This window comes from Tripterygium wilfordii, chromosome 14 (assembly GCF_013401445.1).
Source record: "Tripterygium wilfordii isolate XIE 37 chromosome 14, ASM1340144v1, whole genome shotgun sequence".
In the NCBI taxonomy this organism is placed as follows: Eukaryota; Viridiplantae; Streptophyta; class Magnoliopsida; order Celastrales; family Celastraceae; genus Tripterygium; species Tripterygium wilfordii.
In genome coordinates, this window is record NC_052245.1 from 3,828,730 (window position 1) to 3,841,287 (window position 12,558).

The 12,558-nt window shown below is 36.4% G+C and overlaps 2 protein-coding genes across 4 annotated transcripts; one reads left to right on the forward strand and one right to left on the reverse strand.

The window, feature by feature from the left end:
• Nucleotides 1-71: 71 nt before the first annotated feature.
• Nucleotides 72-8,374, reverse strand: LOC120015172 (tRNA-dihydrouridine(20/20a) synthase-like). Of its 3 annotated transcripts, none has more exons than XM_038867409.1 (13): nucleotides 8,225-8,374; nucleotides 7,502-7,732; nucleotides 7,273-7,399; nucleotides 6,945-7,072; nucleotides 6,691-6,760; nucleotides 6,488-6,590; nucleotides 5,322-5,439; nucleotides 5,057-5,138; nucleotides 3,190-3,251; nucleotides 2,564-2,636; nucleotides 2,402-2,482; nucleotides 1,792-1,872; nucleotides 72-547 (listed from the first exon to the last, which is right to left on the reverse strand). In XM_038867409.1, exons 2-13 carry the CDS (start codon nucleotides 7,696-7,698, stop codon nucleotides 377-379), a joined length of 1,293 nt encoding a protein of 430 aa, XP_038723337.1. In that variant the 5' UTR covers nucleotides 7,699-7,732; nucleotides 8,225-8,374; the 3' UTR covers nucleotides 72-376. The 3 variants fall into 3 exon arrangements, with proteins under 3 accessions (XP_038723337.1, XP_038723338.1, XP_038723339.1); XM_038867410.1 differs by having other exon boundaries at nucleotides 7,502-7,624; nucleotides 8,225-8,373; XM_038867411.1 differs by having other exon boundaries at nucleotides 7,502-7,565; nucleotides 8,225-8,372.
• Nucleotides 8,375-8,505: 131 nt separating this feature from the next.
• LOC120015173 (protein TAB2 homolog, chloroplastic) lies at nucleotides 8,506-11,868 on the forward strand. The gene is made up of 5 exons (XM_038867413.1): nucleotides 8,506-9,032; nucleotides 9,126-9,195; nucleotides 10,049-10,220; nucleotides 10,508-10,651; nucleotides 11,474-11,868. The coding sequence occupies exons 1-5, from the start codon at nucleotides 8,542-8,544 to the stop codon at nucleotides 11,731-11,733; spliced, it is 1,137 nt and encodes a 378-aa protein (XP_038723341.1). The 5' UTR covers nucleotides 8,506-8,541; the 3' UTR covers nucleotides 11,734-11,868.
• Nucleotides 11,869-12,558: the final 690 nt, after the last annotated feature.

Here is a 12,558-nt window from a genome sequence, read left to right on the forward strand (position 1 = left end):
CTTGTCTTATAAAGAATATGTTAAGAGAAGTTGTTGTGGATGCGCTTATGCAACATAATCACATAATAATAAGATACTAACGCAGCAATGGAATGGTAGAAGCACCAGAGTGTTTAAAGAATAATCAAGTAATACAAAATGTCTGTGCCTAGCAATACCTTTTTTCCAGCTGTAGGTATTCTATTCAAATGATATATAATCCTACATACAATACAGAGGTATAGAAGTTGGATTTTTTAAAAATAATCAAGTAATGTGCTTGACTCGACCACTCAATACTGTTACATGCACTGAATAGCCGGTCTCCAAAGAAATGTAACAAATGTGGAAAATTACATGCAATGTAGCACTGCAAGCTATGCATTGAGAAAACATACTAAAATGAAGCACACAGATCCTCTTCTTCTTTCACTTTCCATGGGGGAGGCATCAAAGTACTTATGTTAGCAAATAGATCGTCACGACCAGATGGTGCCGCTGCAACAGGTGAATCCAAGACAGAATCTGGAATTGCTTCTAGGGTTTCATCAAAGAAGGATTTGACGGTCTGTGAAATTCATAAGAATGTAAAACTCTTTGTTCTTACAGTTGGAAATTAGGGAACAAAGACAGGAAAACAGAAAGGATCATAGAAAGTTTTTAAAAGCAAGACCTAAAGTTGGGTAATGAAGCGTAAATAATGGCAAAAGGAAGAAAAAGGTGGTCAGTAATAAAGCATTGTTGCCATTTAAAGACAGCCACCATTGGAGAAGAGAGAAAAATGCCAACATGGAATAAATCTCTTTGTGCCAAAACCAGAATGAGCACTCAGGGTATATAACATTTGGATAAAGTATGGCGCCCATTCAGATTTTACAGATGCATATATCATGCCAAGGTAAAAAATGCCATTCCGCTAAATTGATGACACAAGTTACAACAAAACAGTATTTGGGTTTTACTTACATCCACTTGGTGAAATCCATGGAGGCTGTCAGCAGGGTCATTAAGCAACTAGAGATCCTCAAACTGGATCTGTCTCTACAAGTATCTTTCTTTCAAGGTCAAAGCATTGATTTTTGTCCCCTATCTAAGGTTCACTGGACCTCGAAAGTGGCTGTGTATAGAACAAGAAGTCCGCATCCACAGCAAACTTAAGTTGTAGCCTCTATTCTATGGACATCAAATTCCACTCTCATGTTTCAAAACTTTGAGAATTAACCGCCCAGTATGTAGCTCACATATCCAGTGTTGATAATAAATTGCTCGCAAAGATCTAGAGATCGTAGCATCTATGGTGTCCAGGAAGATATTTAGTGGAATAACAAGTGCAAGCAAATGTACAAAACCAACCAGAGTTAAGAGATTTGTTTGGTACCACCATGCAACCAATCTCCTAGCTAGCATAACACACTAACGACACAGCTATTATACCAACCAGAGTTAAGAGATTTGTTTGGTACCACCATGCAACCAATCTCCTAGCTAGCATAACACACTAACGACACAGCTCATAATAGCAGAAGCATGCTTCTCACATCTACGAATAAAAAACTACAATTTTCAGACCAAAGATCGTAGACAATGCTGGCAGCCAGGCACTCGGCCAATAGCAAAATGTGAGCCATAGCCCATAGTTCATAGCCATCACTTAAGTTAAAGAAAGGCAAACAAAAGAGAGTTGTTTGGTAGGTATTGCATGGTGACTGAAACTATCCAGATACTGTATTTTTAGAAATTCATCAAGACTTTAAAAGTTAGTAAAACCTTGTATTCTAAATGAACTGAGTCGCTTTAAAATATTCGGGATACCTTGCAATGCAGTAAAGCAGCATCAGCTTTTCGCTTCCATAGACCATTCCCGGGCACTGAACGGAAAAATCCAAGTAAAGGCTGCAGTATGATGGGAAACTCGTCATGTGGTAGCCCCAAAATATGATATGATTGTAAAAGGTAGCTCCATGAGATGAACAATAAAGAAATAAACATGACACCTTCCCATAGGAGTCAGGAAAAGGAGCAAACGACAATAGAATATTAAATGTGTATAGCAAGTTCAATTCTAGAAACAACCTCTCGACATATTATGTGGGGAAAGGTGTGCTTTACATAATGAAACTTTTATAAGAGGCTCTGATGCTCTTAGTTGTCAAGATTCAAGAATCCATTCAACCATGTGCAAAAAATATTGGATGCAATAAGAAATAATGTAGATCAAAGTGATAAGAAAGGGCAGGCTCTCTATATAACTAGTCAATAGTGAAACTTTATACAGGACTGAAGGTCGAAGTAGAATTCATGTAGTGGATCCCACTAATTTCTCTTACAGATTCCTGTAGCCACTCAAGTAGTTAGGTCAAAGGCATTGATTATAATTATGATTATGATGAAGAATAAGTGAAATGACACATCACGTCCTCACCTTTACCACATCCCTGACATGAGGTCTAGGTCCATACTTTCCCAGCACAGAATCCCCGTATACCTGATACTGTTCAAGGACCTAAAAGTAAATAAATAAATGGTTAGATGAAGTTGACAAAATATGTCATATTGTATCTAAGAGAAAAATACACCAGTAAACCTGACGACGGGTGAGACCACTCCTTGGTGCACCATAAATTGCAGTATCAACATGTCCCAAGATATTCCAAGTACTGTCAAAAATGTAAAATGTTCCGAGTCAACTTTCTGAACATCGGCTTTTATAGACAAACAGTAGGCAATCATTAGAAAGCTCACATATATCCATCATATTCTTTCACAATTTATGTTCTTGTCAAAAAAGAAAAACATTAATTTGTGGGAACTTTGAGGATTTATATAAGGGATTGTTACTCCTATTACTTTGCTCGTTTTCACTAAGAGCCTAGTAATTTGACTTTCATAGCATGATCTAATATCAGGATTTTTTGAAAAAAAAATGTGGGAATTCGAACTTGCTGTCAGATATATTATTGAATGAGAGACGTCACTGCTCATAATACCAAGTAATATACAATAAGATCAAGTAATGACTCGTGCACAAAAAGAAATCATGAATGTGCTATAATTGCTAGGAAAAATAAGCATGTGACCTTACTTGTATCTATAAGAAAAGTTTTCCATAGCCTGTCATTTTTCACACAGACTAATCTATAATGTCTCAAAAACCTGATGATGAATAAGCAAAAAAAAAAGGACAGGGAAAATATAACATGCAATACATACTCCTGGTATGCAGTACGTCCCATCATCACACCGTGAGCTCCCTCTCTTAGAGCTGCCTTTACCTAAAATAGAGAAGTGCACAAATATAACTTAAATACTGAAAATGTCTCTACCATGTCACAGGGATCATAGTCAATGAAAGAACAATGCCTACTGATAAGAAACTTATAAAATCGAACTCCAAAAGCATATGAAAAAGTCAGTTATTGATCAGGCTTGTAGCGAACATGCAAACCTATGCCTATAAGTATCAAAGATAGTAGGTAAGGTAATTTCCATGTTTAGGTGTGCTGTAAGATATGTTCTACAGAAGTAAGCAAAGTTCTAGAGAAACCTTTTATTTTCCACAATTCCTAGCAAACAACACAAAGTTTATCAAACTTATCACATACACACAGAACACAATATTACAAAAGATTGGCATTATTACATATCGTCCTGGTACAGTGGAGTTGTAGATGGAAATGTCATTGATAACTATCCTGCATCTGATGCTTTTTCAGATGCCTAGGTTTTATTTTGGCTGCTCTTTCTTGGTGCCTTTAAAGAAATTCACTTCATCTTTCAACCAAAAGTATAGCAATAACTTGATAAAACAATTAAAAGATATCTCGTATAAAATTCAAACAAAAAAGGAGCTCTAGTTTTTCATAAGAAGAAAAGGGCAACAGAGAGAGAAAAAGAGGGAAAAAAAATCCAGCCTAAGAATATAAAATGATCAAGGGTAAATTGAAATCCAAGGCAGGAGCCAGATTTGAACAAAAGAAAGTCATAAATGAGACCATATTCATATTCCCCAGTCCCGTCAACCAGCTTTGAAGTGATGTTCGACCTGATAAGTATAAATATCAGGAGTATAATACAACCTTCTAGAATAATTAGAAAATACGTCATGATTCGTCTTTGTCCTGAAAGCCTACCACAAAATTCCTTCCAGAAATTGCATAGTAAAGCTATTGGGCCATTTCCATCATTTGCAAAATCTACCTTTATGCATTTATACTTGATATATCCAACCATTTGAGTGCCAGTCTTGTTTATCACCTTACTTATGAGCCTCCTTCATATAGACACATTAGTTCCTAATGTGCCATGGTCACACCAAAGGGATGCAAGTGAAGTCATTCTAAATGACGAGATTGTTGCTTCTTCTCAAGGTAGTTTTCATTCGGATAGCTGAAGATGAGTTTCTTACTCTGGAACTAAAATTTCTTGAGTAGTTATCTTCAATTTAACGCTATGAAGTCAGTTATTTTCAACAGGTTGTATTTGACGGAGAACCACCATCACCGAAAGATAGTAGGTGTACTTATTTTAGACGTACTATCAAAAATATGAACTTTCTTCTAATAAATGAGATCGTCTAACATGTTTCATTAATATTTTAGCCTAGAGCTTTCCACATTTTTCTATATAAACTCAGCATTCAGACTATTGGACGAGCCTGATAATTATTAATACTAAAGCTTTATATCTTCCATTCTCAAATCCCTCCACCTTTCTCTTAATTATTTTTTTGTCTTAAATTCTAATTCTAAGTTACAGATCTTCACCTGTAATACATCAAATTAATTTGCAACCAACATACTCCATTCAACCAGAGAAACTTGATACTCTTTTACATGGTTTTTGTCCAAAGAAAATTAACCCTGTTGGAAAGTAGGGCAAAAGAAACACATGATTAAATTTCTTTGCCATCAGAAGACTTCAATATCATATTATATTAGCAGTGTACAACAGTACTTGAGCACCAATGGGTGACAGTTTGAAAACTGGCATTTAAACACCACATATTGAACGAATGAATACTCTACCATACTTTGTATCTTAATCTAACAGACGAGATAAACAATTATGTCAAGAGTACCTCATCAATACAATTAATCCCTCCATTTATTGTGAACTTTAGGTCTGGGAAGTCGCGCAAGAGGGCATAAAAGTACTCGTATCTGCAAATCATAAACCCAATGTTGTCAACTGCAAATTGCAGCATATTATTTTCAATCCATAGAAAGCCTTAAAAATTAAATAACAAGCCATACTCAGAATAATAGTTCTGAGCTAGACTACTGTTGACAGAGAAGAACACTTATTCAGCAACATTTAAGGCAACAGGATTATTGAGCACATACTTCAGTGGAGGAATTGTTCGATTTTCAGCTGGGTTGATTCCATTCAGCAGTGCCTTGCGTGAATGTATAATAAAATGCCTTGTTGGGGAGAGAGATGAAACCTTATAAATAAAATCACCTGAAAGCAGAAATTTCAAAAAAATAAAAGAACTCAGGCTAGAATACCAGTTCCCCTTGCATAAATATTCAGAAGAGAATATCAGCAGCTCATATGCCCTAAAGAATAAACGATCAAAGTGAAATAAAACCAAGAATAGGAAAGATTAGCCAGCAGTACTCAAGGGCTTGGCTTAGCTAGCATAAAAACATAACCACCAATTATGCATGGCTTGGCTTGGCCTGCATGGCATGACATCAGTTTGACTTGATGACATAAGAAGAAAAAATGAAATTCTTTAGAGATAGAATGCACGTTTGAGCTTAATGTGATGCAAATGGGACTATGTCCACAAGTTCAATTTTGATAACTAGGGGATTTAGCTTTTTGAAAAAAAAAAACAACTGCGTAATTTTATTTTTCAAGATACTCTTTAGTTTAGCAGGTCAAGTCTTATTTTAAGTCCTATTTAATTCTTAGGCTTTCAAGTCGGGTCGTTAGTAAGTTTTTAACATAAAGTCAAGGAGTCTTTCAACAAGTTTCCCATAAGGAAACATAGTAACAATGGAATAAGGAGTTCTAGTCTTATTAGCTTTCAGAAACGTTAGCTGGAAACATAGTAATATCTATGTCAACTCTCTTAGTTATGAAAATTAAAACTAAGGACAACCTAGAGCTCAAATGTTCAATTCCTGAAAACAGTCTCTCCCCAGATTATATGGGGTAAGGTTCGCATACATCCTGCTTGTCCCTGACCCCGCCCTCTGTGGGAGCCTTGCACACGAGAGTTGTTTACCCTTTTTTTTCCATTGTTATGAATATTATACATAGCAGAATGTGTCTATTTCATTGAAATTAGGATGTAATTACAGCCACAAAAATTAGTAAGATGCAAGTGTGCAACATAAATCCCATAAATATTATGAGGAGAAAACCATTTTTCATAGGGTAGCATTAACAAACTGTTACAAAATCTCTTAGACGGTAAAAGTTTCTTAATAGAATTTTAACTAAAGTGTGTTTCCAATTTCCATCAAAAAGGGAAGAGGAATTGACAAGAGGACCTTACATAGCTCATTATATGAATCATGATCATCAACACCGATTCGGCATTTAACACTGACAGGAACATTGGTGTTTGCAGCAATCACTGACATAGCCTCGCCAACAAACTTTCCTTGTAACAAAGATGCAACTGTATAAGAGAAAACTGGCAAAGAAAACTTCCAAAGTTTGCTTTACTTAATAATTGAATTGTATAAGTAACCAAACCTTTGGATCAAGCATAAGCCGAACACCAAAGCATCCATGTCCAGCTACCTTTGCACTGGGACACCCACAACTGGTAATTTGATAAGAACAATTTTAGACAGAATAGAAGTAGAAAACCATAAGTATAACTTATAAGGAAAAGTACAAACTTGAAATTCGTCTCATCATAGCCATAACCAGCGTTTTGATTAGAACCATTTAGACAAAATAGAAGTAGAAAACTGTACGTATAATTTATAAGGAAAAGTACAAACTTCAAATTAATCTCATCATAGCCATAAGCATTCGCAAGTTTAGTAGCTTTTGCCAGGTTTTCCAAATTATTCCCACCAATTTGAAGGACAATAGGATGTTGCTCAGGAGAATATGCTAAGAATCTATCCTGAACCAGAACAATATACAGATTTAGACAAGGTAAAGATATCATAAGAAATGAAGGAAAGATTGCATCATTGAGATTAAGATGGAAAAATGAAGTTATGTCCAACACCACACAAGGAAAATCATTGAGTAAACAAATATAAACAAGCCACTCATTGCAGGAAATCAATTTGTACTAAATCCCAATTGATCCAATCTTACCAAATTCCTCTCTTGATAAACAATTGTTTCAGCAGCAAGCATTTCTGTATATAGCCATGCATGTTTCGATATGAGCCGGGCAAGAGTCCTATAATGATTATCTGTCCAGTCCATCATAGGAGCAACACTAGGAATCAAGTAACAAAAATAAACTCAGTTTCATAAAATCAGTACTGTCACCATGTGAAGTAATCAAGTAAACAATGATAGAATTGTTAAAAAGAGTTACCTGAATAAAGGAGGATTATAGCAGTCAGTCACCATTTCTGCTTTTGCATGTAGTTGACAATGATCTTTAACGAAAGCAGCAAGGAACTTATGTGAATTTTTGCAATAGATATGAAATGAAAATCTGCGATGGATTTTTAGGATGACAGAAGGAAATGGAGTAAAAGTTATCAAAGAATATCCAAAAAACTTCACCATCCTCTAAAGAGACAAAGCCTGCTCCTTTAGGCACCTATCCATTAAATAAAACTACATCATACAAAAGAACACTGATTGCACAACAATTTTCAACAACTCTATTCCCAACACTGATAACTCAAACAAACAAGACTCAGTGCATTCTTTGTTTCAGCAACTCGAAAAACGCAAATTTGAATAACCTGAATGTACTCAGTCAACAAGCAAATTTGAAATGGGTTGTTAGCCTTCTACGCACACCCACCAATCCACATACACACACAACTCACCCAATCTAAGCACAGAAGGACGGAATTTATACAGTTCAAACATAAAAACCTTGCTAGGGCTATCTCCCTATGATGAATAGAATACAAAAACAACCAGGAGAAACTAAACTACTTTAAGATACATTTAATCGAACAGAATCAGTGCATGCCATGGCACCTACTACAGTTCTCCCAAAATATATACCCAAACTGATCTCCATACGTAGAGTCGTGTCCCAATATAACAAAAAGAGAGATGTCCAGAGTTTAGAGATTACATGGAGCAACTACTGGGGCAGCTTCAAGCACGCCCTTCCCTTGAAGAGAGAATACAACCCCTCACCTGCCGGAAGCTCTACACGGTAAGGGATTTACGTCCAACAGAAATTAATCAAAAAATTTCAGCTAAGATTAGAGAACATTAAATTAATCAAAAATAAGGGAAAGACGAGAATAGAGCCCTGGAATATAATCATGGGCCGGCCCATCATATCCAAGCCCAATTTGTAATCGTTAGTTTAGTCTGTGGTGGATGTATAACTAACAAGCTACAACTTTATCCCAACCATTTATCCATTGCTTGAAAGGAGCTTCCATGGCTACTGTGAGCTTCAATCCGACGAGTATCAAAACCCAATCAATCCAATCTCAAAAACCCGGCTCCAGATTCTTGTTCCGTGCGAAACCATCAAAAATCCCATTTACGTTCTCTACAAAACCTTACAAAACAGCTTCAAAATTGCTCCATTTTCGCTTACAGTCGGTGTCTGAAAGCTCTGTCTCAGTGCAAAAGGAAGAGGAAATTGATGAAGTTGAAGACGACCCAACTGCAGAAATGAGTTATTTTGATCCAGAAACCGATCCGAGTAGCCTTGTGGAATGGGAGCTGGATTTCTGTTCCAGGCCAATACTTGATATCAGAGGGAAGAAGGTTTGGGAGCTTGTTGTGTGTGATAATTCATTGTCACTTCAATATACAAAGTACTTTCCTAATAATGTTATCAACAGTGTTACTCTGAAGGATGCTATTTTGTCTATTAGTGATGATCTTGGAATACCCATGCCGGAGAAAATCCGGTTTTTCAGGTGAATATATGGTATTTTCGGTACTATTGATATGATAGTCTTCATATGCAGACAACAAGAATGGTGTTAACACTTTTCCTGTTTGATATGTAGGTTACAGATGCAGACAATTATAAATAAAGCTTGTAATGAGCTCGGTATCAAGCCTATTCCTAGTAAACGGGTACATATGCATTTGTGGTTTTGTTTGTTTGAGAATCGTGGACATTAGGTGCTGTGAATTTCTATAATAAATACTTACTGGTAACCCATTTCAAGCAACTTGAATGAACTGCATCTAATGCTAGACAATAGAGTGATAGACTATTAAATCTTAATGATGCGGGCAAGGAAGAAACATTTTTATCCCGTGTATACATGGTTTGTTGTCAATATCAAGAGAACAACGCCAAAAAGGCTTGTTACTGCTTGGATACAAATAAAATTATTCCGAAAGAGCTGCTTGATTCTTTTATGAAAGGAGGGGCATTTTAAAACAAAAGGCATACGAGCTAGCGGACTTTTAAATGTAACAATAAGGACTATCTTTGAAGTACTAATTGTATTTTTACAGACACTCTATGAAAGGAGAGGCATTTTAAAACAAAAGGCATACATAGTAGTAGACTTTTATATGTAATAATAAGGATTATGTTTGAAGTATTAAGTGTAATTTTGCACATATTTTATGATACATTTGTTATAGCTAAGGCCCATTTGGGGCCGAGAGACAGGGAGGAGGTGCGGGTGGGCACGAAGTCCATGACCTAGAGTATGCACAATAATTTCCTTGCGAACTCAACCAATGGCTCATGTGCGATGTGTTATGATATTTAATTAGTCTGTCTAAGTGATGTCTGACCGGCATTCAATATCTGTTCATTAAAGAAACATAAACTCGTGTCCGAAAAAGCACTTCCTTTTATCAGTGCAGCATGTAGAGGATTCTCTTCTTCCAATGGTCTCCAGAAAAGAATTTACGTTAATCTGTAGAACTTCGTTACCCATTTCTCATGTTTTATAGTTTGATTTTGCAGTGTTTATCGCTACTACTATGGTTGGAAGAACGATATGAGACTGTCTATACCCGTCATCCTGGTTTTCAAAAGGGATCTAAACCACTTCTGGCATTAGATAACCCTTTCCCGATGAATCTTCCAGATAATTTGTTTGGGGAGAAATGGGCCTTTGTCCAATTACCTTTTTCAGGTACTGATGCTGCAGCCTTATTTAAGATTATATTGACAGATATTACACAAATGTTTTCCAGTATACTTGGCAAAGTATTTCACATTTATTTTTGCCTGTAACTTGCACACATCGATCCTCTGAACATATTCTAATTCTATCATCCGCCATGTTAACTAGTTCAAATTCACAAAGGAGTGAAGCCCATCATGTTCAATAGAGCACACTGTGTTGCAAACTAAAAGCGTGAAACGTAGTTTACTTTCAAAATAAATTTGAACATCTTAATCCTAGTTTTCTATTCTCAGCTGTTCGAGAGGAAACCTCATCATTAGAGAAAAGCTCTATGTTTGGTGCCGGTCTAGATTTGGATTTATTGGGAATTGAAGCTGATGACAAGATGCTGATTCCTGGACTCGCTGTTGCATCTTCGCGTGCATTGCCACTAGCAGGTATGTACTACCCCCAACATCTACTTTTATCAGGAAAATCTGCAGTTCTATTTCCTTTATTCTTTTCTCATTGATTTGATTATAGCCACTGCTAAGTGCCCGTATGTTTCTTCAGATGATTTTGAATCTATATCTAGGTGTTGCACATACGTAATAAACCATCCTAGCAACACTGAGTTCCTAGTGCGTTCTCAGTTCTTGCATCTGGTATTAGTTGCCAAAAACAAGCATATTCTCTAAGTACGAAATATATGACACTCCAAATCTTGATTGAATTTGTTAATGTGTAACACAACCTTACGATGGACTCAAGGGCTTACAAGGTTTACGCTGAATAGGAATCTTGGATCGGTCATTAGATGGAACAATCGTAATATCAGGAGTACTCTTAGTCTTAAAACAATTTCCACTGGTTTTGGAAATTCTCATATATTGACCTGCGTTGCAATTACTACTTTGGTGAAACTTTGCTTTGACTGTAGATGTGAACTCCAACAATGTCATCTTCTTGGAATTATTGATCATATGCGTAAATTAAGTTCCCTACGTGTTTTAAAGCTTATGGGGTCACAAACCGTAAACGATATTGTCATTCTGCAATTTGTCACTTATTTTAGTATGAAGAAGGCCAATGCAACGCGTAGTTCTTGCAATCTCTAAGAACCTTTTTTACTGCTAGACAGATAAATTTAATCGCTGAGAACTTCGTAGCTCGCTAATTTTTTTCCATTTTCACTACAGGTTGAACAGTCTCCCATAATATTTTGTTAAATCACCTATTAGACAAGGACTAACCAAAAGCATTAACATGTGCTGCTGCAGCTTGGATGAACGGACTAGAAGTATGTTCAATTGAAGCGGACACTTCTCGTGGTTGCTTGATTCTCTCTGTTGGAATCTCTACTCGCTATGTCTACGCTACCTACGACAAAACACCCGTGACAACAAGTGAGGCTGAAGCTTGGGAAGCAGCAAAGAAGGCTTCTGGAGGATTACATTTCCTTGCCATACAAGAAGACTTAGATTCGGAGGACTGTGTCGGGTTTTGGCTTTTACTGGATTTGCCTCCTCCACCTGTATGATTGACACAAAAAATCACTTGTAAAAAATTCTCACACACTTCGTTTCAATTCTATACTTTTAGTAACAAGTTAACAATTTTCTAGCTGGCCGTGAGTCTTGTGAACTACAAATATTGGCAAACTTGGTTACTGACATTCAGGGATGTAATTTAGTGTGGGGTCGCTGCCCCTGGGATTTTTTTTTTTGGTTCCATATATATCACTGGCAAACATAAACCCCCACCCCCAATGATGAGTCGGTTCGAACAATGTACCAAGTCTTTCGTATCTTCTTCCCTTGAAGACTAGTGTATTGATCTTGGGATATTATTTGCTAGAGTTGTGGGCTTTCAGTAGTTCATCGCTTTTAAAGTTTGGTCCATGTGTCATGTGTCATGTGTGTTGGGTTTGTTATTAGTTAGTTCATGGCCTGTGTTTGAGTGTTTCGGTCCAACAAATATCATATGTGTACAAACTTGAATCATTTTACTCGAGATGAGGCAGTCTTCTGGAAAAAAAAAAATTTAATGTCTATATTATTACTATTAATTTTTTTCTAAGGGGTAGCTACCCGCCTACCTCTAGATACACATGGTTCCACCCATGTTGACATTTCAAACTTACTTGCTAAAAGGAGAGCGCAATGATATATGCACCCAAAATATGACCTCAATATGATCTATAAATCTAAGTGATATATTAAATAGTCATTGATTATAAACACATATGTAACACTCATTTAACATCCAACTGTTCACATTGCACGGGGGTCATATTTTAGAGTTCTAAAGCATTATTCAAAAAAAAAAAAATTGGAAGAAAGTTCCAACTTATTGAAAGCATCTC